The following is a 26,058-nucleotide window of genomic DNA, read 5'->3' as shown; positions in this document are numbered from 1 at the left end:
GTTGCTGGGGGAGGGAGAGTTCTGTTTTTCAGTGGTCAATTGCCCTTGTTTAACTAGGTAACTCCCACTCACGCAGACAACCCTAATTAGATACAGTGGCCCCTAAAGATGGGAAAGTAGGAGGGGGGCCTGTAGGGAAGAAGGGGTTCAGTTTGAGGGAGGGGGAGGAGGATAGGAGAGGACCATGGGGAGATCCAATCAAAGTACATCCTGTATGTATGAAATTGTGAAAGGATGAATAAATTAAAAACAAAACCCCAACTGTTTTCAAATCTACAAATTCCTATGAAAACAACCACATTCTGAAACATGCCAGGCGGGCGCTGAAAGCATCCTGGTGGGGTTCTGTTATTTAGAAGAAAACACACACGTCTGCCAGGCGCATCCCGCCTCTCCTCGTCACTCTGTAAATGCCTATTGAGGGCCTACTGTGTGGGCAATTCAGAGCCGGGTGTTCACGGAGAGGCAGAAAGGGAGGGAGAAAGACACAGGCAGAAGGGGGCCCAGAGAACAACTATGCTGAGAACAAGCCTGGGAAGGGACAAGGATGTCGCTATTGCGACCACCAGGTGGAGGATTCAGGGCCACTTAGTTTTCTTTGTTTTGTACAGTTTTGCAGATTATTGTACAGTGAGCAATTTTTTTTTTTAAAATTCAAAAAAAGTTACTAGTGGGCTGGCAAGAGGGCTCAGTGGGTAAAAAAAAGTGCTTGCTACCAAGCCCGATGACCTGAGTTCAATACCCTGTGTTACAAGGAGAGAACTGACTCCTGAAAGTTGACCTCTGATCTTCACATAAATGCTATGGCATGTATATGTGCCCCCCCACCTCGAGATAGAGTGTAAATAAATATAGTAGTGTTTTTTTTTTTTTTAAGTTATTATCAGAACAGTTGAGGTATTCATATAATCCCAGCACTTAGGCCAGCCTGGGCCACACAGCAAGTTCAAAGCCAGCCTGAGCTACACTGCTAGACTCTGTTTCAGACACCATAAGAGGTTAGTGGTAGATTATTTGCTTTCCCTGGGAAAAGCCCTGGATTCGATTCCTCAGCATCACCCAAAATAAAAAGCTATGAAACGAAAGCCTGATATATATAACACACACAAGTTAGGAGACACGGCCATTCACTCGCTTTCTGGGGAGGGGACTTGCTGGTGACCCCCAGGACTTCCTGCTTGTTCCCTAGAGGAACACAGGAGACTTCAGAAAAGGGAGCAGAGGGCGATGTAGGGATCAGTATGGCCCCTCCAGCCTTGAGACTGTCTAGAAGATACTGGAAAGTAGCGTGGTCCATTTTCTCTCTTAGGCCTGCGGCTGTGCCATATGCCCAGCCCATAGCTCTGAGAAGGGGGCCCAAGGACAGAGAACCACCACCTGGGCACCAAGCTTTCCTACCAATGGGTCACTCCAGGCAGACTTTTGGTATCCTCGTGTAGCGGTCCCTCCCCGACCCCAAAGGACAGCCTTTCACAGTCCCTCCGGTATCAGCAGCCACTGTCCTCTTGCTTCCAAACCTGCCATTCTTTTAACCTTCAGCTGTAGAGTGAAGGGAGAAGGCAGAAAAGGGGCCTTTTATAACCAAATTATCTCTGTGCATTCATCTGCCATTATGTTAATGCATGGCGAAGCCCGGCAGATGGTCCAAAGTCAATTACACTGGTGTTAAAAAGGGAGAAATTGACCTTTTCAGGACTCACTTGGATTCCTAAGCAGAGTTTGCAAACTCAAGCTCCAGGCCTGGCACGGGGGCAGAGGCACAGAGGACTTCAGAAGAAGAAGAAGGACGAAGTCGGGTGACAGCCCCGGGACTCCAGCCTATCACAGGCAGCCTTTCATACCTGCACATCCGTTCGAAGAGGCCAGCGTAGCCATCACAGTTGGTCTTCTGGGTCCTCAGGATGTCAGTGGGTTTGAAGGCTTGGCGGTCCTTCTCCTGGGCGGCCTCCATGTCGTACTCTGGGGGACAGAGGAAGAGGCTGTGGGCACACAGGGCTCCCAGGTGGCTGAGGCCGGCTTAGAGAGGAAGGGAAAGCCACAGAGCCCACGGCATGGCCTCCACCGTCCGCTGCACTCAGGAGGAAACAGTGGCGTGAATGGGAACAGAACCCCAACCTAGCCAGAGAGGGGACATGTCAGCTTTGGTGTAGGGGGCAAAAAGGAGGACCACCAGGCCCTCACAGTGAACACCTTTAATCCCAACACTCAGAAGGCAGAGGTGGGCTGATCTCTGTGAGTTCAAGGCCAGCCTGGTCTACATAGAGAGTTCCAGACTAGTCAGGGCTGCATAATAAGACCTTATTTGAAAAAAATAAAAAAGGCTAATGGTGGTGTAGAGGAGGAGGCAGCAGCCTCCCTCAGGTTCAGACCTTGGGTAGGTGAGTACATTTTCTAAGCTGTACCTGGAGGACAAAAGAGCCTCAGGGAATCAGGGCGGAACACGGGCTGTTCTTTATGTCAAAGGACTAAGTTTGACACTTACTTGATGGGTCACCATCCTCCCATTTGAAGGCCTCCGCAAGGGGTAGCAGGCCCTTGCTAGCCCCCTCTGTGGCTTGTCAGGACCTGGTGAGAGTCCCAAGTCTGTCCTATGGAGAGCTGTGGCCAGCTGCTCAGGCCTAGGTCCCTGCAAGGGCTCTGAAAACCTCGGGAGTAGGTGGAAGCCAGTGGCCGAGGACATGGTGTGACATCGGGAGGCAGGGAGGTGAGCACCTGCCCTTCCTGGCACTGTTTTAGGACCTTCTGGTGTTGTTAATGCTCTTCAGACAGCTGTGCTGTCCCCAGCCTGAGGCCACCTTTCCTGGAGATGGCCTTTCCCAGGTTCTCTTTGTAGAACAGGCTCACCAGGAATCCAAGACCCAGGGAAGGCAGCTTCAGGGTGAAGACCCAGGTCTGCAGGGTAGATTTATCTTCCTTTGTTAGTCTTTGGTTACTTCAGGCCCTAGGGAACCCTTCTCTCTGACCTAACTCACTCCCCATGCTGAGCAGACAACAGAAACAGGAGTCTGGGGGGGGGGCTCAGTGCTGCCCCCTGGTGGTGTACCTATGTGGTGGCAGATCCATATCCAGATGGCTCGGACCCTTTCCAGATCGCTGTGGGCTTCCTGGAGCAAGTCACTCACCAGCTCATCTAGGCCACTCTTGACTGTCACCTGTGAGCAGAAAGAGCAGAGTTCATTGGGGCCTGGGGAGTGTGAGAGTCTAACATCTGCCCCCTATGGCCAGTCACTCTTCCCCCAGGCTGGAAGCTGGAGCAGAGCCCAGGAGGGCAGAGGCTGTTTGGGGGTAAATGTGCTGGCCAGTTGAATCTCAGGCCCTAGAGACATCTCAGCTTTTTTGGGGCCAGCCAGGTGGGCATCTGGGTAGCTATAACAGCCTGTGGTCATGCTTAATATTTACTAAAACACATCTGTGCTGGCCTGTTTTATGTTAACTTGACACAAGCTAGAATCATTTGGGAAGAGGAAACCTTGACTGAGAAAATACCCCTACCAGACTGGCCTATGGACAAGCTTGGGGTGCATTTTCTTAACTGATGATTGATGTGGGAGGACCCAGCTTTCCGTGGGCAGTGCCACCTCTGGGCTGGTGGTCCTGGTTGCTACAAGAAAGCAAGCCGAGCGAGCCATGGGGAGCAAGCCAGTAAGCAGTGTTCTCCATGCCCTCCGCATCAGCTCCTGCTTCTCGGCTGCCGGCTTTGAGTTCCTGCCCCGCTGTCCCTGGATGATGGACTACAAGTTTTAAGATGAAATAAACCCTTTTCTCCCCAAGGTGCTTTTGGTCATGGTGTTTTATCACAGCAACAGAAAAGGAACTGAGACACCTCCTGTGCATTTAAACACAACCCTTTGGCCTTCTGTTCTTCACTCACACTGTTGTGGTTTAAACATGAAATGTCCTCCCTAGGCTCAGGTATCTGAACCCTTGGTCCCCAGATGGTGGTTCCCAGGTTGTGGGACTTTTAGGAGGCAGAGTCTTGCTGGAGGAAGTAGGTCATTGGAGGGCAGGTTTTATGGCCAGCTCTGTTTCATGTCTGTTCTCTTCCTGCCTGGGGTTGCAATGTGTCTAGCCACCCCATGCTCGCAATGCCAGTGCCCTCCCTGCCCCGATGGACCATAACTCCTTGAACTATGAGCCCAAGCAAACCCTTCCTCCATCGACCTGCCTCTTGTCAGTTATTCCATCACAGCCACAGGAAAGGAACAAATGTACGCTGTGAAAGGACAGTCCTCGGCTAGCCATCTGGTTTACTCCAGGTATGTTCAAGAGGGGCCTGGAGCTAGGTTGATTATCCTGACTTAGGGAATGCTAAGTCACCCTTGGGGCCCTTAGCTAGGGGGCCAGTTCTCCTACCTGTGAGGCAGAGGCATCAAGTTTCTCAAAGTGCCGCAGGTCCAGGGGCATGGATTTCAAGCTGGACCTGTCCCAGGGGTAGGCTGGAAACACAGGGAAACCAGGTGAGCAGGGGACCCACTGAGGAGGGCTGGGAGCCCAAGCCTTGTGATGCCTCAGAGGACCCGTGGCTGACCTTTCTCACACTGAAACACTCATTCTGAGAGCCGTACCTTCTAGAAGGGTTCCTTTGGACAAAGGGGTTTGGGAACTGTGATGACCCCTACAGTCATCTAGAAGATCCACACTTGAGACTATTTTGAAGACCCTGAAGATTCAGCACTAAAGACCTTGGCTAACACAGTTGTGACCAGGTAATTACTGATGGAATCTTTCTCTCTGATACTTAGGTTTTTTTTTTTTTTTTATACTTTCTGTAAGAAACATTTAAGCAGTGTTGCTGGACCCTGGCATTCTCAATCAGAGAGGGTTCCCATGGCCATGTGCTTGCTGTAAGGTACCTCAAGGCATGCTGGGTATAAGAAAGCCTGGCAAAACTGGCCACTTGGGTCCCATAGGAGGCTCCTTGTGTAGGAATCAGGCCACAAGGAGAAAGGAAGAGAAAAAACTGAACACTGATGTTGGTTTATGGCCAGCATCTACCTAGGCTTTCCCACTGGACACAGGAGAGCCTCAGTCAGTGTTGGGAGGTGGATCTGGGACTCGGGGGCTGACATCATCTGGGCTCATGTTTACCCATGGAGTTGGAGCTGGAATATCTTAATGCAGGTAACCATGGACCCAGGTAGTGTGGTCCAAAGGCAGCCACCCCCACCAGAAGGGGGATAACTGGCCAGCTCCTGCTGAGCGCCCTGCTTTTCAGAGTTCTCATCAGGTGGCTCCCATCACTGCCCGACAGCAGCACCAGAGTGACAAGTGGGTGTCGAGTGGACTTTCACGCCACACAGGCTCCCACTCAGTTTAGCTCTTCCTTGCTCCTGTTGAGGATGGCATTTCTAAAATGGGGTTAAAAATTCTATTGTATTAGTTCCTCCTTCCCTGGTTCCATTTTTACAATATTTGATATTTTATATTCAAAATACCCACGATGATTCATGCCTCATTAAACCTACCTTCTGAGCAGATTATGTAAGATTCAAATAGGAAAATAGGATTTTGTATGAAGACATTTAAAACACCAGTAGCGTTAATTAACTTATTCAAATTCTAAAGCACAATAGGCAGATGTGCATGGAGCCATAGATGGCATCTGGCCTACCAAGGGGGAAACTGAGGCCTAGAGAAAACAAATTAGAGGAAAAAGCAGAATTCCAGGCTAGACCGCCTATCACCTCCTATCACCTCATTCAGTGTTTCTCTGCCTTAACCTGCTACTCACATGATCCCCATTTATGGACATTTGACACCCATTTTATTTAATTATTTGCATTTTTTTGTGACGGTGGGGATTGAACCCAGAACCTTGCACATGGTAGGTAGGCTTTCTACCACTGAGCTATATTCCAAGTCTTTCATCTAAGGTTAACATTTTTTTTTCTTCTTTTTCTTTTGGAGACAGGGTCTCTAGTTCAGGCTTGTTTTCTCTGTGTAGCAGAGGGTGACCTTGAACTTCTGATCTTCCTGCCTCCACCTCCGAGTGCTAGGATTACAGGAGTATGTCAGCATACCCAGTTGATCTGGTTCTGAGGACTGAACCCCGAGTTTCATGCATGCTAGGTAGGCACCCTACCACCTGAGCTACATTTCCAGCTCCCAATTCTCATCCCTCTGAATTCTGATTTGAGTGTCCCCTGTAGTGGACTGTTCTGTAATCAGAAGGGGTTAATGTTTAGCATTGGGATGACATCTGACAATACAGCTTTTCCTTCTACACCTGTGTCCATGGCAGACATTACTAGTCAATCGTGACACTCTTTCTCCCAATTCACAGATTGTTTCAGACACTTGATGTCCCAGTCAGCCAGTACCAATTGACTTGAGACTGAACCATGAGACCAACTCACTGCTTTCTCCAGAGGCCCCAAGAAGGCCTGGGACTCACCATGGGCATCTTTCCTTCCAGGCTGCCGGGGTCTCATGTTTCCATTTTTGTCACCTTGTAAACCTGTAATAGCCCAAAGGTCAGAGATACTTCAGAAGGAACAGAAAAGCAAGCTCTGCCCATTCTCTAGGTGGCGGTCCTGGCTGCCCAACCGCGTCACGCTTTCCCTCACATCCCCATCCCCACCCACCACTGCATCATGCCCGGATCTTCCATGAGGCCCGCTGGGGCAGAGGAGCAGCTGGAAACAGGGACTGAAGGACAGGAAAGGGATCTATGGTCCTTGAGGCGAACCAAGTGGTCTTTGATCTCAGTGCTTTCTACCCTTCCTCAGGCCCACATGGAGCTGTGGTCCAGTGGTCCACCCCTCCTCCACATTCTGCCATCTCGGGACATAGCTGCAGACACTAGAGTACAAACCAGCTCCTTCCAGATCACCCCAAGACAAGAACTGACTATGGGTTAAGAATGATAATAGAGGCACAGAAGGAAATGTGTATGGACCTCAGGACCCAGAAGGTCATGTATCCCTCAGAGGAAATGGCCTGATGCTGTGAATTCTGGGAGGTTAAGGTGGAATGGTTAAGGCAGCCAACAGGAGAGTCTCTGGGGAAGAAGCAAAGGAGCTTTTGCTGCTGGTTCCAAGCCAGGCCAGGAAGACGCCGTCTCTAATGAAGCCATGTGAGGTTGGGGGTGGGCTCACCAAGGCAGGTGTCTTATGCCCCTAGAAGCCACTTAAGGCTGTAAATATAAGAACTGAAAGTTGAGAAGGTGCTTGCCATTCCCAGAAATAGGTTCTTGTTTTTCCTTGGACTCCCCCCTTCCTCCCCCATCTTCAGATGGAATGACAGGTTCAGAGTAGCTAGCACTTTACTGGGAACTTAGACCAATCCTGCAAGGGAGATTTACTTCTTATCTTCCTTTTCTATATGAAAAAAAAATCCAAAAGAAGGTTAAGTGAAACCACACAGTGGAATCCAGAGCCATGCCAGACTGCCTTCCTGGGGCCCTGATGGCTGAGGATTGCCAGGATAGCCTAGGGAGGTTTTGGTTCATTGAGTGGACATGGGAGGGACTTGAGTTTGGCTGCTCTTGCAGGCCTCCCCCCCCTTTTCTCATGAGGTCCCCATCAGCCCAAGAGGCAGGCCGGGGTGAAGACAGAGCAGGGATGGAGGGTCACCCTGTTCCTGCCTGCCTACACATACTGACAACTGCCACATTTGGCTTCAGATTTGGACCTGAGTTTTTCTCTCTTGGTTAGGTAGCTTTCTTGTACAGTCAAATCTCCTTTCCAAGCCCCACTTGGCTGGCTTGAAAAACATGGGGCAAATACTAGCATCTACATGTAAAGGCCACAAAGCCGAGGCATGGAAAGTAATTAGCACTGTGCATGCCACGATTTGGGCAGTCCAGAGATGGCATCTTAAAGCACTGGTAGCACCAGTCTGGTGAGGGAATGCACCCTTGGTGACATGTCACATCGCCTGGGCCTCATGGCGGAGACACGGAACAGCAGGGCTTGGTTGTGCGTTGACTGTGAAATGTTCCCATAGACGTGTGTGGACACCTGGACCCCAGATTTCAGTTTGGGAAGGATGTAGAAACTTTAGGAGGTGACGCCTCTCTGGAGGAAGTGGGTAACTGGTGGGCGGGTCTTGAGCCTCTCTAGCCTAGTTCTACTTCCTGTCTGCTTTCTGCTTCCTGTTTGACTACCGTGCGAGGCGGCGGCAAGGAGTCCAGCTGCACACTCCCGCCATCATGGAGCTTCCTGCTGCCAAGTCTTCTCTGTCACTGTGGGCTGTGTCTTCTCAAACGAGGAGCCCAAATCAATCCTTCTTCCCTCAAGTTGATTCTTGTCAGGTGGTCACAGCAATAAGAAGGGGAACCAAAGCAATGGACATGGATAGGACAGTCATGCTTTTCCCAGGCTGTAGGCTCAAGCCCTTCTTTGATTTTTTTTTTCAGAAGATATCCAGGCTGGAATCTGACTCACTCACTCTCCCTGCCAGCCCTCTATTGAGCACCCCTATACACATACGTACGTTTCGCCAAAGAGAACTTCTTGAGCAGCTGGGGCATGGCATCTTGGGGGTGGATTTCTACAGTCAGCTGAGTACCTGCAAAGGGGAAGGTGACATCTTTAACCAAATGCTGCCAGGAAGGGCACACCACTCATGACAGATGTTGAAACACCAGAACGTGCTTCATTTTAGATCTTTCTGTTGACTATGCGGATAATACGGGACTTTCAGAATAACTCAAACAAGGAACACAATCACTCTCTACTCCTTCTAATGCAGCCATCACCTTAAATAGAATACATAGGAAAAAACACCTGCAGATCCTGGGAAAGTCAGTGATTCAAAAGAATGGGGGTGGGGTGGAGAGGCAATGATCAGGGTGTGTGGTGGTTTGAAAGAAAATGGCCCCCAAAGGGAGTGGCACTACTAGGAGGTGTGGCTTTGTTGGAGTAGGTGTGGTCTTGTTGGAGGAAGTGTGTCAGTGTGGAGGTGGGCTTTGAGGTCTCATATGCTCAAGCCATGCCCAGTGAGATAGACCACTTCCTGTTGCCTACAAGATGTAGAACTCTGCTCCTTCTCCTTCAGCACCATGTCTGCTGCATGCTGCCATGCTTCCTGCCGTGATGATAATAGACTAAACCCCTGAAATGTAAGCCAGCCACCCCTATTAAATGCTTTCCTTCATAAGACTTGCTGTGGTCATGGTGTGTCTTCACAGCAATAGAAACCCCAAGACATGGCGTGAGACTCAGTATGGAGTTTAGCCTTCTCCTTCTCCCTCTGCCGTCTCCTATAGTTGGTCAAAGGCATCCCCAACCCAGAAGTGCACAGTGGATGAAAAAGAGAAGAAAAAAAAATCAGTTTCTACTCAAAGAAGGAGAACGGGGACCCCTAATTGTCACAGGGAGTTGGGACATCCTGTGCTGTGTTTTCCCTTATCCTATATTCTCCTGATTCAGCCCATAAACAAGTAAATGAGCAGCTGTGAGGTTAATGGCCAGGCATACATAGCGTGCATAGTCAGTCTCTCTCTCTCTCTCTCTCTCTCTCTCTCTCTCTCTCTCTCTCTCTCTCTGTCTCTCTCTCTGTGTGTCTATCTCTTTATCTCTCTGTCTCTCTTTCCCTCCCTCCCTTCCTCCTTCCCCCCCTCCTTCCCTCCCTCTCTATCTCTCCTGCTGAATGTTCCCAGACACAGTTATAAAAAGTATATGACAGAATGAAAAGACCAAAGCTCCAGCTTTTCGGCCAGAGGAATAGGAAGTAGGTGATAAAGGCAGACTGCAGGGTGTAATTCCCTAAAGTTACAGATAAGCTCCCATGATCACCTCTGAGCTGTACATCACAGGTCTCACCCCATGCACTATACCATAGTCTGAATACTAAACGCTGGGGAAGACCAATGTCCTCACTCTGAACTGGCCACAGTATGGCGCAGGCAGGCAGACAGGCCCTGCAAAGACCACTGCATAGCTCACACAGACAGCAGGCCCTGTAAAGGCCACTGCATGGCTCACACAGACAGCAGGCCCTGTAAAGACCACTGCATGGCTCACATAGACAGCAGGCCCTGTAAAGGCCACTGCATGGCTCACACAGACAGCAGGCCCTGTAAAGGCCACTGCATGGCTCACACAGACAGCAGGCCCTGCAAAAGCCACCACGCAAAACTACTCAGCAGAACACCTGTGAAGGTCTCAATTTGAGAAAGAAGAGATACTAACTAATGTGAGTCCCATGACAACCCACATTTAACTCAAAGATGTTAAAACAACACAAAAGCCATGCTATGAAATGTAAGGGTAAAACATTCTGAAATAAATGGAAAGACACAAAACTCAGCAAAGAAACAGAAGATGTAAAGAACCAAGTGAAGATTTTCACACTGAAATAGAAGACAGTTACAATGTTCTCTGCAACAAAGGAGAGACCCAGAGAAGAGTACACAGGGTCCACTCTGAATAACAGGAAAGCCAAGAGCACTTGAGGGACCAGAGGACCATAGTTAGAAGTCTATTGTTCATGGCACTGGCATCTCAATCGTGGACAGAAAAGTATCTGAAGAAATAACAAACTACTCAAACTTGACAAAAGACACACGTATGGATATAGCTAGAGTTTTCCTGCCTGGCCCAAAGTCAGGACAAATCTCTCTCACCTGCCAGTCCCACAGCTGCTCAGACCCGACCAAGTAAACACAGAGACTTATATTGCTTACAAACTGTATGGCTGTGGCAGGCTTCTTGCTAACTGTTCTTACAGCGGCTGGCAGTGTCTCTCTGACTCAGCCTTCCACTTTCCAGCTTTATTCTCCTCCTTGTCCCGCCTATCCTTCCTGCCTAGCCACTGGCCAATCAGTGATTTATTTATTGACCAATCAGCAACACACTTGACATACAGACCATCCCACAGCATATGGACTCAAGTTTAATGTGTCCCAAACATGATAAATAAAAGGAGCTCCAAGTCCAGACATGATGTAATCACATCACTGCCAGAAAAACTCCCTGAAAACTCTGAGGGTAAGTGATACATTACATATCGAATCGCTACAGGTGTCTCATCAGAAGCGATGTCAGAAGGATATGGAATCTTTAAAAAATTCTGAAAGGAATTAACTGTCTCTATCCAATAAAAATATCACGTGAGAATGAAATAAAGACATTTTCAGATACAGTGAATCCAAGACCAAGTTATTTGCTCAGTAGGAGACCCACTCAGAGCCAGGAAAACATCAGAGATAGAGAAGTATTATAAAGGAGTGAAAAAAAAAGTTAGCTTATCAAGATGTGACGATGTTAAATACATATTCACCTGAATACAAAGGTTTAAAGTGCGTGAAGTAAAACACACAGAATTATAAAGAAGAATGGACAAATATACATTACAGTCAGAGGCTTCAGCACTCTGCTCTCAGTGACTGAAGGGACTGATAAAATGGAAATCAGCCACTGTAGAGAAGTATTAAATGGCACCATCAGCTGGCATGGCCTTTGTGGTGCTGTAGAGAATGTCACCCATTCTCTGGTAGTGGAAGGTAGTGGAATACACGTCATGTCACATGTTCATAGAGCATTCACTAAGACTCCCTGTGTGTGGTGGATACCCTGCATTTCCCAAGTGCTTTGCTATGATAAACAACGATGTGGTGAACAGTTAAAGACATCTTTAACACTTTTCAAATCAGTTCCTGTGAGTGAATTCTTCAACACTTGAAGAGAATGGGGATTTTGTAAGGCTTTTATTTGACACTGGCCAACTTTCCCACAAATGGTTCCTTGGTTTATGACTCCACCAATGGGGGGGGGGTGATGCTTTATCCACCCCTGCATTCTCGCTGTGGTTGATTGCAAAATTGCTCACACTTTGTCTTTTCCCCAATGTGGGCGGACCTCAAGAGTTAGCACGGCCAATTAGCCTGTGGCAGAAGCCGTGCTGCGATTCGAGGTTTGAGTTTAGCCCTGGAGAGGCTTTGCAATGCTTGCTTGCACTCTTGGCATCCCTGCCAGAGTGCTGCGTGTGCACAAGACTGTGCGTGAGAGACCACAGGGAGCAGAGCAGGGCTGCTCAGGTGAGGCTATCTGAAACCATCTGGTCTCCAGCCAGCCCACCAGCTGACAGCCAGCACATGCTCCGGCCCAGCCAAGAGCCCAGATCAGCTGGGGATGGCGTGGACAGTGATCGTCCGGCAGACCTGCAGGCTTGGAAGGTACCAGTGCTGCTAGCAGCTGAGCCCCGTGGTGGTGGATAACACAAACATGTCTGCTAAGCTCACTGGCACCTGCTTTCATAAATTCTTTAAATTTTTATTAACGAAGGGTACCTTATTGTTTTATGTATTTCTTTAATTTTTAGTGTAGAGGGTTTTTTATATTTATTTGCTATGTAAATTTGTATTTTGTGTGCTGACTATACATACATACATACATACATATATATACATATATATATACATTTACTATGTTTGCCTCAATGATTTTGTAAGAAAGAGTTCCTTTTATTAATCCTTTGTTAAATATATTGCAATTATTTTCTTTTGTAGAAAAACAATATTGATTTTCTTATGTGCTCTTAAAACCTATTTTGCATGCCAAAGAGACAAAAAATAGAATGTGTTCTCCCTAGACCAACAAGGCTTAATATTCACTTAAAATATTTAATTATTAATTAACTAATCAGTTAGCTAATGTGTGTATCTCTGTGTGTGTATGTGTATGTGCATGTATGTGTGTGTGTACAAAGGTCTAAAGAGGACATCGGATGTCCTTTATCTCTCTCCACCTATTTCTTTGAGGCAGGGCCTCTCTCTGAACCTGGGGCTTGTGTTTCAGCTAGGCTGGAAGGCAGCAAGTCCCAGAGAGCCTCTGGTCTCTGCCAGTCTCGGAGCTGGGTTACAGGCATTTGAGAGGATGCCTGCTTGTTACAGTGGGTGCCGTGATCTGAACTCTAGCCCTCATGATTGTGGAACAAATGCTCTTAACCTCCAAGCCATCTCTAGCCCCACATTCATCTTCAAGTGTAGTATCTAGCACATTCACTGCCAGTGAACACCAGCCCTGTGAGCTTGTGACGAAGATGCTGGGTATTTCAGAATTCAGGGCACCAGTCCATTCTGATCAGAGGATTGGTGCCACTATCATCCACAGCGTAGTCCCCTTGCAGGCCTGGTCAACGTGGCCTCTTCATTTTCTCCTGCAACTCTTTCTGAAGTGTTTTCCAAAGTGATGTGTGGCCACAAGATGCTTTGGGAAAGATGAAGTGTGAACCGCTCCCCCACACGCTCTTTTGTGGGTTGTAACCCAAAATGCTTTCAGACCCACAATAAATGGGTCTTTCTGACCAGTGTGGGTTTTTTTCCCCCCAAACCCAGTTTGGAGATTGCTGGGCTGAAATGACCTCTGTAACCTTAAAGGAGCTGTGAAGGTGAACAGCTTGCTGGCATGTGGCTCAACAATGAACCCCATCCCTCATATTTCTCCTAATTTAGGTACATCCAGCCACTCCCCACTCAGCCATGTTTCTTTGTTAAGAATGACGAGGCTGAGAAAGAAACCACTGTTGTGGCCTTCCTGGGGCTGACAGGGAGGTGGCCTCATATTGATGGGGGAGCTGTAGCCCAGCAGCTCTTTCTGTCACCATTTCGACCCCCTCTCTCCTCCCTGCAAATCTTCACTCTATGTCCTGCCCAGGACCTGGCCGTCCCCAGGCTGTGCTGCTGTTTTATTCCAAATGCAGTCAAGTTTCACCCACATTCTGGAGTCATGTGCTCCTCCAGAGATTGAGAGACATCCTTGGATACCCTAGAAATGACCTGGGGTCCTCACCCTGTGTCTAGTTGGACAGCATTCACTAGAGAGGAAGACAGTGCACCAACCTCACTTTTAGATCAAATAAAACTCAGATTTTAATAAAAAGCATTAACCTGTCTCAACTCTCATCATAGAGAGGCATGGTCTAGGGTAAAATTCAAATCAGCTAAATCACAAGCAGATGCCCGTCACACTGACCTTGACCACCAAGCAACCGACCTTAAACCCCAAACAACTGACAAGATCCCTCCTGGGACTTCAGGTGGCCTGGCTAGCCTCCCTCAATGCACCCTTCCCCAGCAATTCATTTGCCATCCAAATAATCTTCTGAAACTGCAAACTTGGTCATTTAGTGAAAGCATTTTAGGGATTATTTCTTGCTAGCCCTATGAAGTGGCTTCCCGGCTGGTCCTTTTCTAAACACTGCTGAGTCTCCTTCCTTTCTCTCTTAAAAGCAGAGATGCATACAGGGTACCAAGTCTATGTGGGTACTGTCCTGGGCTTGCCATTTACCCAGTCAGGTGACATTTCCCACATGACACCTCTCCTAATGGCTCCTGGTTTCAATCGGTATTTGTCTAAAGGCTTAATTTACTCAGAATACCTAATGTGGGCATGGCAAGTGGGTTTTGTGTTGTTCATTAACTCTGACTGATTGGAAGTGGTTGCCTGGAGCATCGATCAATTAACAAATACTGCCAGGCGAGCATGTGTGCATGGGTGTGAGTATGCACGCACACGGTGGTAGACAGATGTGTGGAGTCATCTCAGGACTTATGTTAGACACTCGGCACCATTGACTTAAAGAGTCTTTTTATACATGCTGATACACTTACAGCGTGGACATACAGTTTTATCCTAGTTAAAGCATTCATCATCTTAACGGCACTCTCAAACGAACCATGCACAGCTACATCTTAAAAGACACATGCTGAATGCATCCAGGATGTAGTAGTTGGTGATCGGTCAGCTATACAAGCTGGGAACAAGCATAATGGGTGTGATTTCAAAACCGACTCCTCAGCCACAGCCCTGAGGGCCTGAAGTCACAGTGTCTCCTAGCAATCTCCTTCCTGTCATTCAACTCACATGCCCACTGTGAGCCATCTTCCAGAGCCCCTTTGTACTAAGATCCATGTTTCCAAGGTGCTTTGTACCACCCACTGTATACAATCTACCACTGAACAAGTTACTGAGGAGGGGAAAAACTGAACTATTCTGAACCAGAGCCTTGGATTTCTTACTGGGGTAGGACAGGGAAGTTGTATTCAACCTACTAGAGAGGTCCCTGTCCTTTGGGGGGCAGTGTGGTACAGAAGTTATGCCCTCTTGGCTTTGAGAGGTAGACAGACATGTTCAACTCCTGTGTCTGACTCGTTCTATCTAGTTGCATAACTTGAGGCAAGATGTTTGGATGTCTCTGTGCCTCAGTTTCTCTAGTTTTCCATCCATAAAGTGGATTTCACTTTTGAGAGATGGTAACTTTCCACAGATTGTGGCTGAGGGGAAGAAATGAGGAGCCATGAAAGGCACCTAGCTTCACATCGGGCACACACCTCGTGTTCTGCCTCGGGTCTATGCTGTGACTGTACTTCCAAGAAAGCTGTTGTGGGGCTGACAGGGCCTTCCCCTTAATGGCGTTTTCCTCTTTCCCTTGGCCACAGCCACTCACTCTCCACACCCACCAGACACATGCCAGCCTGGTGGTGCCTTCGTGCCATGGCTCCCGGCTAAAAGCTCTCCCCCAACCCCTATGTCCTTGCATTTTCTCCACTCCCTCTTTTCTCATTAAATGAGATGTCTCAGTTATGGCTCACTTGTTCTTTTTTTTCTTTTCTCGGGGTCAAGGGTGGGAGGATGCTGGAGATCAGACCAAAAATCCTCATGCATGCTAGTCGAAGCACTAAGCTACGCCCCAGCCCCATCTATTCTGTTTACAATTGTTCTTATCATGCATTTTCAGGATATCTATGCAGGAGCTCTGACTGCAAGGGAGATTTTGCAGATGTGCCATGACTATAGATCTCAGAGTGATTATTCTGGGCTCTCTGGTTGGGCCTTGAATGTGACCACATAAAACTTTATAAGAGGGAGAACTGCCTACTTATAAGGAGAGAAGTTGATGTGATAATGGAAGCAGAGACTGGAACGACACAGTCATAAAGCTAAGGAATGCTGGCAGCCTGTTGGAGCAGGAGCCAAGGAATGGATTCCCTCCCAGAGCTTCAAAGGCTCCAGCCTGCTGACACCTGCCTTTTACCCAGGGGAGCTGACTTCGGACTTTGGACTCCCAGAAGCTTAAGGCAAAAATCTTCTTGCTGTTCTTAGCCAATGGGCTACAGGAGACTGATCTACGGCTCTGCCCCCACCATCCCTCCTGCTTTAATTTTTCCTTCAGTCTTTCCCTCTCACTAGGACTCGGCTCTGCAGGCAGGAGCCTTGGTTTTGTTTCACACGTGAGAGAATGGCCACCCGTTCATGATCTTTCTGCAAGGTATCGCCATCATGAGCCTTGTGCAGCCAAGTCAGCTTCAGAGATAAAGCATGGCCTGCATTGGTACTTGTGCTTCAGGAGGCGGCATGTCTGCGTCCCTTGGGTAGCATGGCATAGTTTCCTTTTATGTTATGGCATCAGCAATGGCAGTCAATTCTTTAGGCGGAGCCCGAGACACCCCCCCCCCCCCCAGGCATCTGGTGAAGAGCCATGGCGGAGTCCTCTAATTAGACTCTCTTCCAGCCATAGTTTTGGAACCCTCACTTCCATTTCCTGTTCTTCTCAGATCCAGACAACTGCAGACTCAGCCTGGCCAGTGGTGCCCTTGCCTGCCATTTCCAAGCACCCAGAGCGGTACTGGGAAAGCGAGGACTCTCAAGGAAGGACCAGGGTGCTTCACCTTGCTGCAGCAGACTCAGCACTAAGGGGCATGTTTCAGTAGACTCGGCTTCAGCAGAGGTCATGGAACCTTTGTGATTCAGGACATGGGAGGACTTGGATACTGTGAGCCAGTGGGAGATCAGTTTCCAGCCGTGTGAAGGGTAACGGCTGAGACCTTGCTGGGGTTGGAGGGTAGGGTACCAGAGAGCTGGCCTTGACTCTTGCTGGATAACCATCCTAAGCCTTGCTCTCCTCATCTGTAAAGCAGTGAGACTACCACCCAGTTAGGATTGCTTTGATAGTTCAGTGTGTATATGGGTTGGCAGAGTCCCAGGCACATGCTTTGCACTCAGTGAGTGTTAGCTGTAGCGGTGACAATGATATTGGTAATGATGGGGTTCCATGACTCGGGGGCTTCATTTCTTGACTGGGGACTGGGGGAAAGGCAGACTTGGACCACACAGCTTCTCAGTTCTTCCTCTGGGATGCTGGAAGATAAAAGGATGCTGCTCCCTATAGCCTGATCTCCATACCCTGTGCTCTCTGGCTGGGGCAGCAGAGCCAGGCACACAGCCACAGGAGACATGGCAGTTAGCAATGCGTCTCTTACCTTGGTTGTCATAGGAAGTGATGACCTGTGGCGGCTGAAGACACTGCTTCTCTGGCAAGTTTCCTATTTAAGAATGACAAAGAAGGTGTCAGTGACCACCGTGACCATGGTAAAATGTTCCCTGGTCAGGGGACAGAGGGAGCTGGTTGCACCTGAGATAATTGTATGCTGGTGGGGGCTGAACATATCTACAGGCCCGGTCCAGTGGTGCACACTCACGCATACTGCCATGGTATGCACATCTGTGAGCATACTACCATGGTGTGCACATCTGTGAGCTAGCACAACCATATTCCTGGGAGTCCACAAGTGCACACCCCTGCAGCAGAAGCCTGCCCAGGCTGGGATTCACTCCAGTGGTCTATGAAACCACCACGCCAGACTTTTGGACACAATTTCCAAAACACTTTCTCACACACAGCTAGCTGCCTGACTGATCGCCGCACCTTTCTGTGGAGTGGGCTGGGAGGTTCCAGCGTGGTACTTGGACTCTAAGTTTCCCAACTCCTAGCTCATCTTCCTTCTTCCTTCTGAGGAGCAAAGGCAGCAGCCTGTCTCTAGCCTTGAAGATGGGAGGAAACTCAGTTTGCTTTAGTTTCACCAATATTATAGGACACTCAACATGTGTGAGTTCTCCGTACCCACTGGGGTTATTTACATGTCCTTAGAGCCCCAGTAGGGTTAGATTGCTGGAGAGAGATGCCTAGTTCTTGTTACAGGCCATCATGAGGACCCGTGGTCTTTTCTGCCTCTTGTAGGCATGCATTCATTTCCGCTTTATGGCTGCTCTGTGGCTGTGGACCGTCCTTACTGAGGCAGCCCCTGAACCTCCTCTTCATGGAGGTAGGGAGAATCTGGGGAAGGGCCAGGATTATGGCAGAAGGAAGTTCCTGCACAGTCATTCCCCTTACCCTTCACCATCTCCATGTGGCCTACTGTGAGCCTCATTCAGGGGAACCAGGGGCTCAGCCTGGGAACTAGCATATCTCTGGGGTTGCTGTCCTCCACAGTGTAGGCAGTCATCTAGGCCACTCAGTGCTTCCCATGCCTGTTCCTAGCAGAAGCTGGCCAAGGTGGGTAGGTGAGGCACTGAGCTGGGCTAGCTTTAGGATCCACACAGTAGGGACTTGCCTCGGAGACCCCTCATTCTCCTGCCTTCTCCCATGAACAGGTTGAGCCGGGTCCCCAAGGCTTCCGGAATACGGTTGACTAGCTGAGGCCAGATCCACTGTCACTGTATGCCAACATGGGGTGATGTGGCATTGCTGGGCTAGAGCTCCAGGCCACTTAGGCGAGGACAGGCAGGCTGCCTTCTGTGGGCACGGCTGGCTGTACCTCCATGAGGAAACAGGAGCTGGGAAGGGAATCCTCAAGGAGGGTGATTGGCTGGCACAGCTCCTGGGGGGGTATTTATAGTCAGGGCTGCACAAGTGGTTTCTCTCTTGCTGTGGGGCACCAGACACTGTGCTGCTAGGCAGATTTCAGCCAGGACCAAGGAGAGCAGCCAATCACAGCAGGGGAAGCCCGTTGCTGGGCAAGCTATGGAGGCGGGTGGCTCAGCCCAAACACCTGCTGCTTCCAAAAGTTTGGAGTGTTCCAGGGTCCCCACCCTTCCTCTCCCCAACACCCAAGCCCAAGGAGTATGCAGAGTAGCAACAAGAGGACAAATGGGCCCTTTTGGATCAACACCATGCTCGCTCACATTTGTGCACACTCTGTCAGCACATGCCACTGGGCCGCTTCCTTCTGAGATGAAGTTCCTCCAGCTGCCAGGGCTGGACGGCCTGTTGGTTACCAGGACTGGGTGACTGGGGTACCAACAAGGCACACATGAAGCAAGGTCAGTTTCGACGCTAGTGTCCTGACTCCTGGCATCCAAAAACATGGAAAGAAGCAGGTCTATTTCCCCCATGCATGCACGCCATTTAAAAAGTAGATGAAGTGGTCCACTAAAACTACACATATTGGTGGGATGGCGAAACCATTATGTTTCCTGGATTTAGGACTTCCATAAACACTCTTAGCAGCTCTGTATTTATACCAAATATTCAATCCTGAGGGGTTTTTTTTTTTTGCAAAGACTATTTAAATCACCCTCTGTGGACTAATACTAAGAACACCAGAGTCTTTTGTGACTGTCTTGAGAGTTACTACATTGCTTTCTATTTTGTTGTATCTTGTCACTAACCTCCCATCCGACTGTGAGATGCTCAAAGCGGAATGACTTCAGTGTTTCCTGAAAGGCCCTAAAACGGTTGCCAGATGACTCATGCCAGGCAAGAGAGAAAGAGAGAGCTGCAACACACAAGGATACTTAAACTCTTTGCACCCACCGATGGCTCACTGCTCACTCCCGTACTCACACACGGACCTAGCATGCGTACATACATGCTCTGAGTGGTCATTCCTATGGCTGAAAGCTTCTGGAGTCTCATTCTTAGGCTTCTCATTGGCCCACAGCCTAATTTTGCTAGATAGGATGTCGACCTTCACCACCCCAAGTGTAGTCTTTCCCTACAGCGCAGCTTGAGTTAAGGAAGCAAACCTTTGCATGGATCCATTAGCCAGGACACAGAAGGATGAGTTCCTTAGTGGGTGTGTATGCATCTCGAAGATGACTGCCTCCCATGAACAAGGCAAGGGACACAGGGAAATTGCAATCATTTGAACACAGTCCCACAAGGACAGGGTTCTTGACCCGCTTGTTAACTGTTTAATCTCCAGCACTTAAACTTGTGCCTGGCACAAAGTAAATGCTAGAGATAGTTGTTGAAGGAATAAACATGGGTGAGTGGAGTGTTTGGTTTTTGATTTTCTTTTTTGCCATTGTCTGAGGCCTGGCAAAGCAGAGTTATTCCCTCTTAGTCAGTTGTACTCTTGTGTCCCTATTTGTAGAGGCTCACACATTTGATTCCATGGTTCACATGGCTGGGGTCTGATGGAGCTCCCTAACCACTGTCTGGAGTGGAGCTCTGAGTCCTGTTAGAATTCTGTGTTCCCATCATGCACATCACCATTGATGGTCCCCCTCGCCCCTGACTTCAAAGCCGGGGAAATCAATCTCAGAGGAACACAAAACAAGGCCCACTATATTTGGCCCATCCTTCATGTTCCAGAGAGGTTCTGGGCCATCAGGAAAGAGCACAGCCTGGACCCAGAGAGAAGAGGCCTTGGAAATGAACTTTTTATTATATTCTAGAGCCCAGGGCAGGGGTCTATAGCACCCTTGAATGGCTCTGCCCAGGCCTCAAATTATTACTTGATAGGCAGACCAGTATCCTAGTCTGTTCAGAAAAAACAAAAACAAACAAACAAAAAACATTTTAAAGCTGGGTAGTCTTTGTGACATGAACAACCCTGCCTCTGGTGGGAACACACACACACAACCCTGCCTCTGGTGGGAACACACACACACAACCCTGCCTCTGGTGGGAACACACACACAACCCTGCCTCTGGTGGGAACACACACAACCCTCACTACCCCAAGCGAAGCTAAGTTCTCTCCGATAGCCCAGCCAGCCCGCTTTGTTCCCCAGCTTCAGCCTCCAGAAAAGCAGGATCCCTGATGCCAGGGACCGCTTCCCAGGCTCACAGTGGCCTAAAGGCCTGGCTGAGCCACAAGCAGCCATGTTTGCTCACTGATTAGATGTTAGGGCCAATTTCCCAGTGAACACAACCCAACTCTTCCAGTTATTTGTCAAGGAATTGAACTGTAGAGACTGAACAGACAATAGAAAGGAAAAGAGATTTACCCTGAAAGCCGTTTCTTTCCAGTTCTTGCCATTTCCGGATTCCGTTTCTGACACCTTGGAATCCTGCGAGATAAGGACTGGCGTGAGGCTCTTTGTGCAGGGAGCCCTAGGGCGAGTGCCATGCACCACCGTACCACTTACAGACCCATCTGTCTTAAACAAGGCTGCTGGGAACCTGTTCTCTCAGGATTTGAGATAGGCTGCCCTTGAATGTGACACGTTTGAGGAAATGGACGCAACTCCTAAACTAAAAATATTTTTAAAATGTTAGAATGACAGTTATTAGTGATGATGGGATTGGCTATCAGGATTTTCCAGAAGGAATTTTTGCTATACAGATGCCCAATACCCATTCCCATATCTCCAACACATAAATACGAAAGCATTGTTTTCTGTTTGGCCTGCCCATTTCTGTATGTGAGGAGTCTTGAAGTGCGGCGAGAGAGCATGGAACAAAGACTGCCTGTCCCTGTGGGAGTGGAAAGGGACAGCTGCCTACTTTCCCAGCCTCCCTCGCAGCTAGAGTTTGGGCCTGGATGGTCTAGCCATGGCCCGTCTGATGCACCTGTGGTCTAGCCATGGCCCGTCCGATGCACCTGTGGTCTAGCCATGGCCCGTCCGATGCACCTGTGCTCCGCTCTGGTGACGATTCAGTCAGAAGGAAAGGGAAGCGTTCTCCCTGGCAGTGCCCGGAAATGCTAGTTGGGAGGCCGAGTTCCTGACACAGAAGTGATGTATGTCCAGGCAGTGGGGACCACTGCCATATAAACAAATTTCTGGTGTGGGAAGAGTGTCTGATGTACCTCGGTGGCTGCAGAGGTGGCATTACAAGACAAGCTCTGTGGCACACCTGATGGCAGGGTTCCCAGAAGCTCAGTCTCTAGTCTGGCTCTCTAACCTTTCACCCACTCAGAAGCCCCCAAGTCTTCCTCAGTCTCCCCGCTCCCCCGATCTTTTCCACAACAGTCTCCCCACAGTCTGCTTCGTGGGAAGTACTGTTTTAAGGAAATAGGTGGGAAAATTCTGGAATCCCAGAGAAAAGAAGAGAGATTCTGCCAGCCTTGCAGCCTAAATCCCCAGGGACTCTCCTCGCCTTTGTATCCCTCTGACTCTTCTCTGCCACAAGGCCACCGTGTCTGCCTTGTAACAATAATTGAGCTTTGTTCTCTTCTGATGCAGGGCTCAGGCCTTCCTTCAGCTGCTCCTCAGAGGGGAACTAGCTTGCTGGGGATAGGAAGAGATACCTGAAAGACATCTCTTCTGACCCAGGGCCCTTTTGTGTTCTTGTACATTTGCGCAAGGCCTCCGAACAAGTAGTGTGACTTAGTACTTTTCTTCATCGGGCTGTGTCCCAAAGTGTGGATGCACACTGGTCAGTACAGCCTAGGGTTTCCATGGGCGCAGACCTTGAAGACTATACACGGTCCCCCCTTCCCACTTTGGTGTGGAATAGGGGACGAGGCTCTCTCCACTGCACAGCATCTTCAAGAAACCTTAACTGGGAAAATGTTTGTTGAAAAATACCAATGCCTTTCAAGTAGAGGCACTTCACTCCCGAGTCAGGGCCAAAGTATGTATACTGATCTGGAGTCGAGGGCGTTTTTCATAGGCTTTGGGTACCTGCAGGGCAGTTTTGATACCCAACACTTCAGGGCTTCTCTCTATACTCTCTGGTGACTTTAGGACAGATATGATGCAAAGGGACTCTACTGGGCAGTGGGGACTACCCTGACTTGGAACTGGGCCTCACTCGCTGCACACGGGGAGCGGTCTTCTGGATTGTGTTACATGCGACAGCAGCCATCTCATTTCCATCAAGAAGCCTAGGACATTTTCTTTCTCCTCTAAGGACCCTAAGTGGGTCTTACCCCTTTCTCCCAGGAGCAGCACAAAGAACTAGAGACTCGATTACCCTAAACAGCTCCTGTCCCCATAGTCTAGTCTACTAAACACCAACTGCTAAGGACACTCTCAACTCTCTAGCCCTTCTCCCCCGAAGCGTGCCTGTGGGGCTGGTGGGTCGAGGCTGTCCACAGAGCCACTCTCCTAGGAGGGCAGGTGGATGGACAGTGGGTGGTGTGGCTTTGTGGGCAGAAAAGCCAAGACAGAGCAGCAGGAGGGGTCCCAAGGAACTCCAGGACTGCAGGGAGAGTCGGAGGCAGCGGCCATCTTTCTCTGCATTGCTATCATGCATCTCTCCTAAGGGAGGGTTAGCCTCGGAGACCCTTAAATCAGCCTCGGAGGCTTCCTCCAAGACCAGCACCATGAGGCCCCCACACTTATCAGGGATTTCCTGAACCTCCATTTGTCACCATTTATACTCTTAATGAAGCTGTGTCTATGGTGAATAGAGGCGGGCGGATCCGGCCTTCCGCAATCACCCTGTAAGCACTCACTTGGAGGTTTTCGTTTTTCCCATCAAGTCTGCAGAACAAGTAAAATTGAAGCTAAATTCAAGTGTGGTCAGGAGACTTCAAACCCCATTCCACCACACCCCAGCCCATGTTCCCTTTACCCATTCATGTCTTATATTTGTTGGAGGCTGGAAGAGAGGCGCAAGAAGGGAAACTGAGGCTCTGGGTTATCTCTGACTCAATACAAAGATCCTGGGGGGTCCCTGGTGCTCTATGGAGTGCAGCATGCTGCGTGGGAACTAGGCCTCTGCTACATGTGATCAGTCTAAAGCCCTGACTTCTTCCTGCAGAGCGTTTTCCAACGTGTTTTGCATCCCTCAGGGAATAACGGGAGGAATCGGGCTTCCGATATGACAGAGCACCCATAGGCCTGCATGGGGAGTCAACCTGGGACAAGTACTGCGCTGCGCGTTGCCAAGGGACACCGGTGCTGTGGCGCCCAGGCACAAGCAGCGGTGGGGGGAGAGGGTTGGGCTGGTCTCGTTCGGGGCGCCCCCCGGCGGGCAGACCCCGGGGCTTGGTGGCTGAGGTGCCCCGGGATCCCGAGGACCTGGGCCAGGCGCGCTTTACCTCCTCCGTTTTGCAGCAGCGCGCCCGGGTCCGCCTGAGAGTCCAAGTTCGTGGCTTGGGCCGCGCGCCGCTTCTCGGAGTGCACGATGAGCAGCATGTCGATGGCCACGGCATTGCTGTCCTTCTTCAGCTCCATGGTGCCGCCTCCCTCCCGGCCCTCTCGGCGCCGCGGCTGCTCGCGAGGCTGCCTGCGCTGCAAATGGCCCCGTGCTCGCCGCTGCCTGGCGCGGGAGAGGGCGAGGGCGCGGGAGAGGGCGCTGCCCCGCCGCCGCCGCCAGGTCCGCCCGGAGCCGCGTTTCGCTGACTCTGCCAAATTTACCATTAGGACCCGCCCGGGAGGGCGCTACCCTCCTGAAGTGCCTCTAAGTCACCTTTGAAAGGAAATCCCCGGGCCGGGCCCTGAACTGCACCCAGGCCACACTTTGCAGGCTTTCTGACCCTCCCTCCCCGTGCAGAGGCAGTGCAGGCAGGCCCTGGGCTCCAGCAACGTTCTCCCTTCAGCTGGGCTGGGTGCTGCTTCATCTCCACCATCCAAGAAAAGCCACTGGCCAACCCTGAAACTTCACATCAGAGCTGGTTTAGTTTTGGAAAAGGAAGACAAGGAGCTGAAGGCTGAATCGCAGGGTGTGCAGATGTTGGCCACGCTTTTAGCCTTGACCCCTTTGTTCCCTTGGGTGGGCTATGGACGTTGATAGTTCTTTTCATAGGCTGAGGTGCTATGATGAGGCCCCCATCTCCCACTGATGGCTGTTTCATGGGTCATGTCCGCTGGGCATCAAACTAACAATCGTATTTTGCCTGAGATGGAGGTCTTAAAAATGTCAGTTCCTTCAGGAAGACTAGCTCTTGCCTGAGGGGAAGAAAGGAGGAGGAGGAAGAAGAAGAGGAGGAAGAAAGAGAGAGAGAAAGAGAGAGGAGAGAGAGAAGAGGCCAGGGAACTGGGAGCTGCCTGTGGTTGTTAGGGAATTGGACCTGAGAACCTCTTCTATTTTTAGCCAGGCCTGCCCTGCCCAGCCAACAGCGACAGGGTGTTTGGCTGGAGGTCTGAGGAGTGTTTACATGGGCTTCTGCCTGGGAGCCTTCGGAACTGTGCTTCAACCAGGTGGGAGACAATTCCCTAATTTGTGTTTCTACACGTGATAGATGCCACCTCTGCAGGAAGGTCTTGCTCTGTAACCCTGCCTTGGTACATGGCTCCTGAGGGCTCTTCACCTTGTCCTCGCAATGGCCACTATCATACAAGCCGTGTTCCAGCTGAAGTGCCACCTCTTGCTAGCCATGTGACCTTAGACCAGCCATTTCCCTCCATTTTCTCGCCACCAGGGTATCTTTGGGGTAATAAAAAGCCTCACAGGGCTTCTGTAAGAATGACATTCCTGGAAGGTTCCTGGCACACAGTAAGTGGTCTGCAAATGAGAGCTGTCATCCTTATCCCATTCTAAAGGGAGGGAAAAAACACAGGTGGAGTGCAGTGGGGAGCGTACAGACACACCCTCAGAATTTGAAGGTCTTTCCCCAATGTCTGTGGCTCACAGTTTGGTGTGTATGAAGGCTGATGCCCCACTGGGTCACCGCTGCCCCCTCTTCAACTGGGTGTCTGTCATCAGCTTCCAACAATGCTGAGCTGGTGTGCTAGACAGCTGAGTCTCTTGATGGACAGGGGAGATAGACGATGCTCAAGGCAGGTTTCATTCTGCGAAAGTGAGTCCTGTTCCTGATTATATGTGTGTCAACACACACACATACACACACACACACACACACACACACACAGAGCAGGGAGAGAGAGAGAGAGAGAGAGAGAGAGAGAGAGAGAGAGAGAGAGAGAGAGAGAAGAGAGAGAACGTTGGAGAAGGACTGAATTATGCAAACCGTCTGGGTCTTGGAAGTTGTTCAGGCAGACACGAGGACCTGAAGATCTGCACTCACCCCCTTCTCCCACCTGCTCATTGAGAGACTTGGTCCTCAGTTGATGCTGTTTGAGGAGGTTGTGGAACCTTCAGGAGGTGGGGCCTAGTTGGAGGAAGTACGACTCTGGTTAGAACCAGCTCTGCTTCCAGTCTGAGTTCTCTGCGTCGTGGTTGGCCCCTGAGATGTGAGCAAGCTGCCATACT

The 26,058-nt window shown here is 49.8% G+C and overlaps 1 protein-coding gene across 1 annotated transcript in view; it reads right to left on the bottom strand.

Moving 5' to 3' along the window:
* The window catches only part of Ky (kyphoscoliosis peptidase), a 37,788-nt gene extending 13,707 nt beyond the window's left edge, over positions 1–24,081 (bottom strand). The window contains exons 1-8 of the mRNA XM_059267084.1: positions 23,945–24,081; positions 20,961–21,023; positions 17,207–17,269; positions 8,437–8,511; positions 6,395–6,457; positions 4,354–4,436; positions 3,044–3,152; positions 1,842–1,959 (exon numbers count right to left, since the gene is read on the bottom strand). Coding sequence (XP_059123067.1) covers positions 1,842–1,959; positions 3,044–3,152; positions 4,354–4,436; positions 6,395–6,457; positions 8,437–8,511; positions 17,207–17,269; positions 20,961–21,023; positions 23,945–24,080 — 710 coding nt within the window. The 5' untranslated portion in view covers position 24,081. The remainder of the gene's footprint in view (positions 1–1,841; positions 1,960–3,043; positions 3,153–4,353; positions 4,437–6,394; positions 6,458–8,436; positions 8,512–17,206; positions 17,270–20,960; positions 21,024–23,944) is intronic.
* Positions 24,082–26,058: the final 1,977 nt, after the last annotated feature.

This window comes from Peromyscus eremicus, chromosome 7 (assembly GCF_949786415.1).
Source record: "Peromyscus eremicus chromosome 7, PerEre_H2_v1, whole genome shotgun sequence".
Classification (NCBI taxonomy): Eukaryota; Metazoa; Chordata; class Mammalia; order Rodentia; family Cricetidae; genus Peromyscus; species Peromyscus eremicus.
This window is presented reverse-complemented; position numbering and strand designations above follow the sequence as displayed.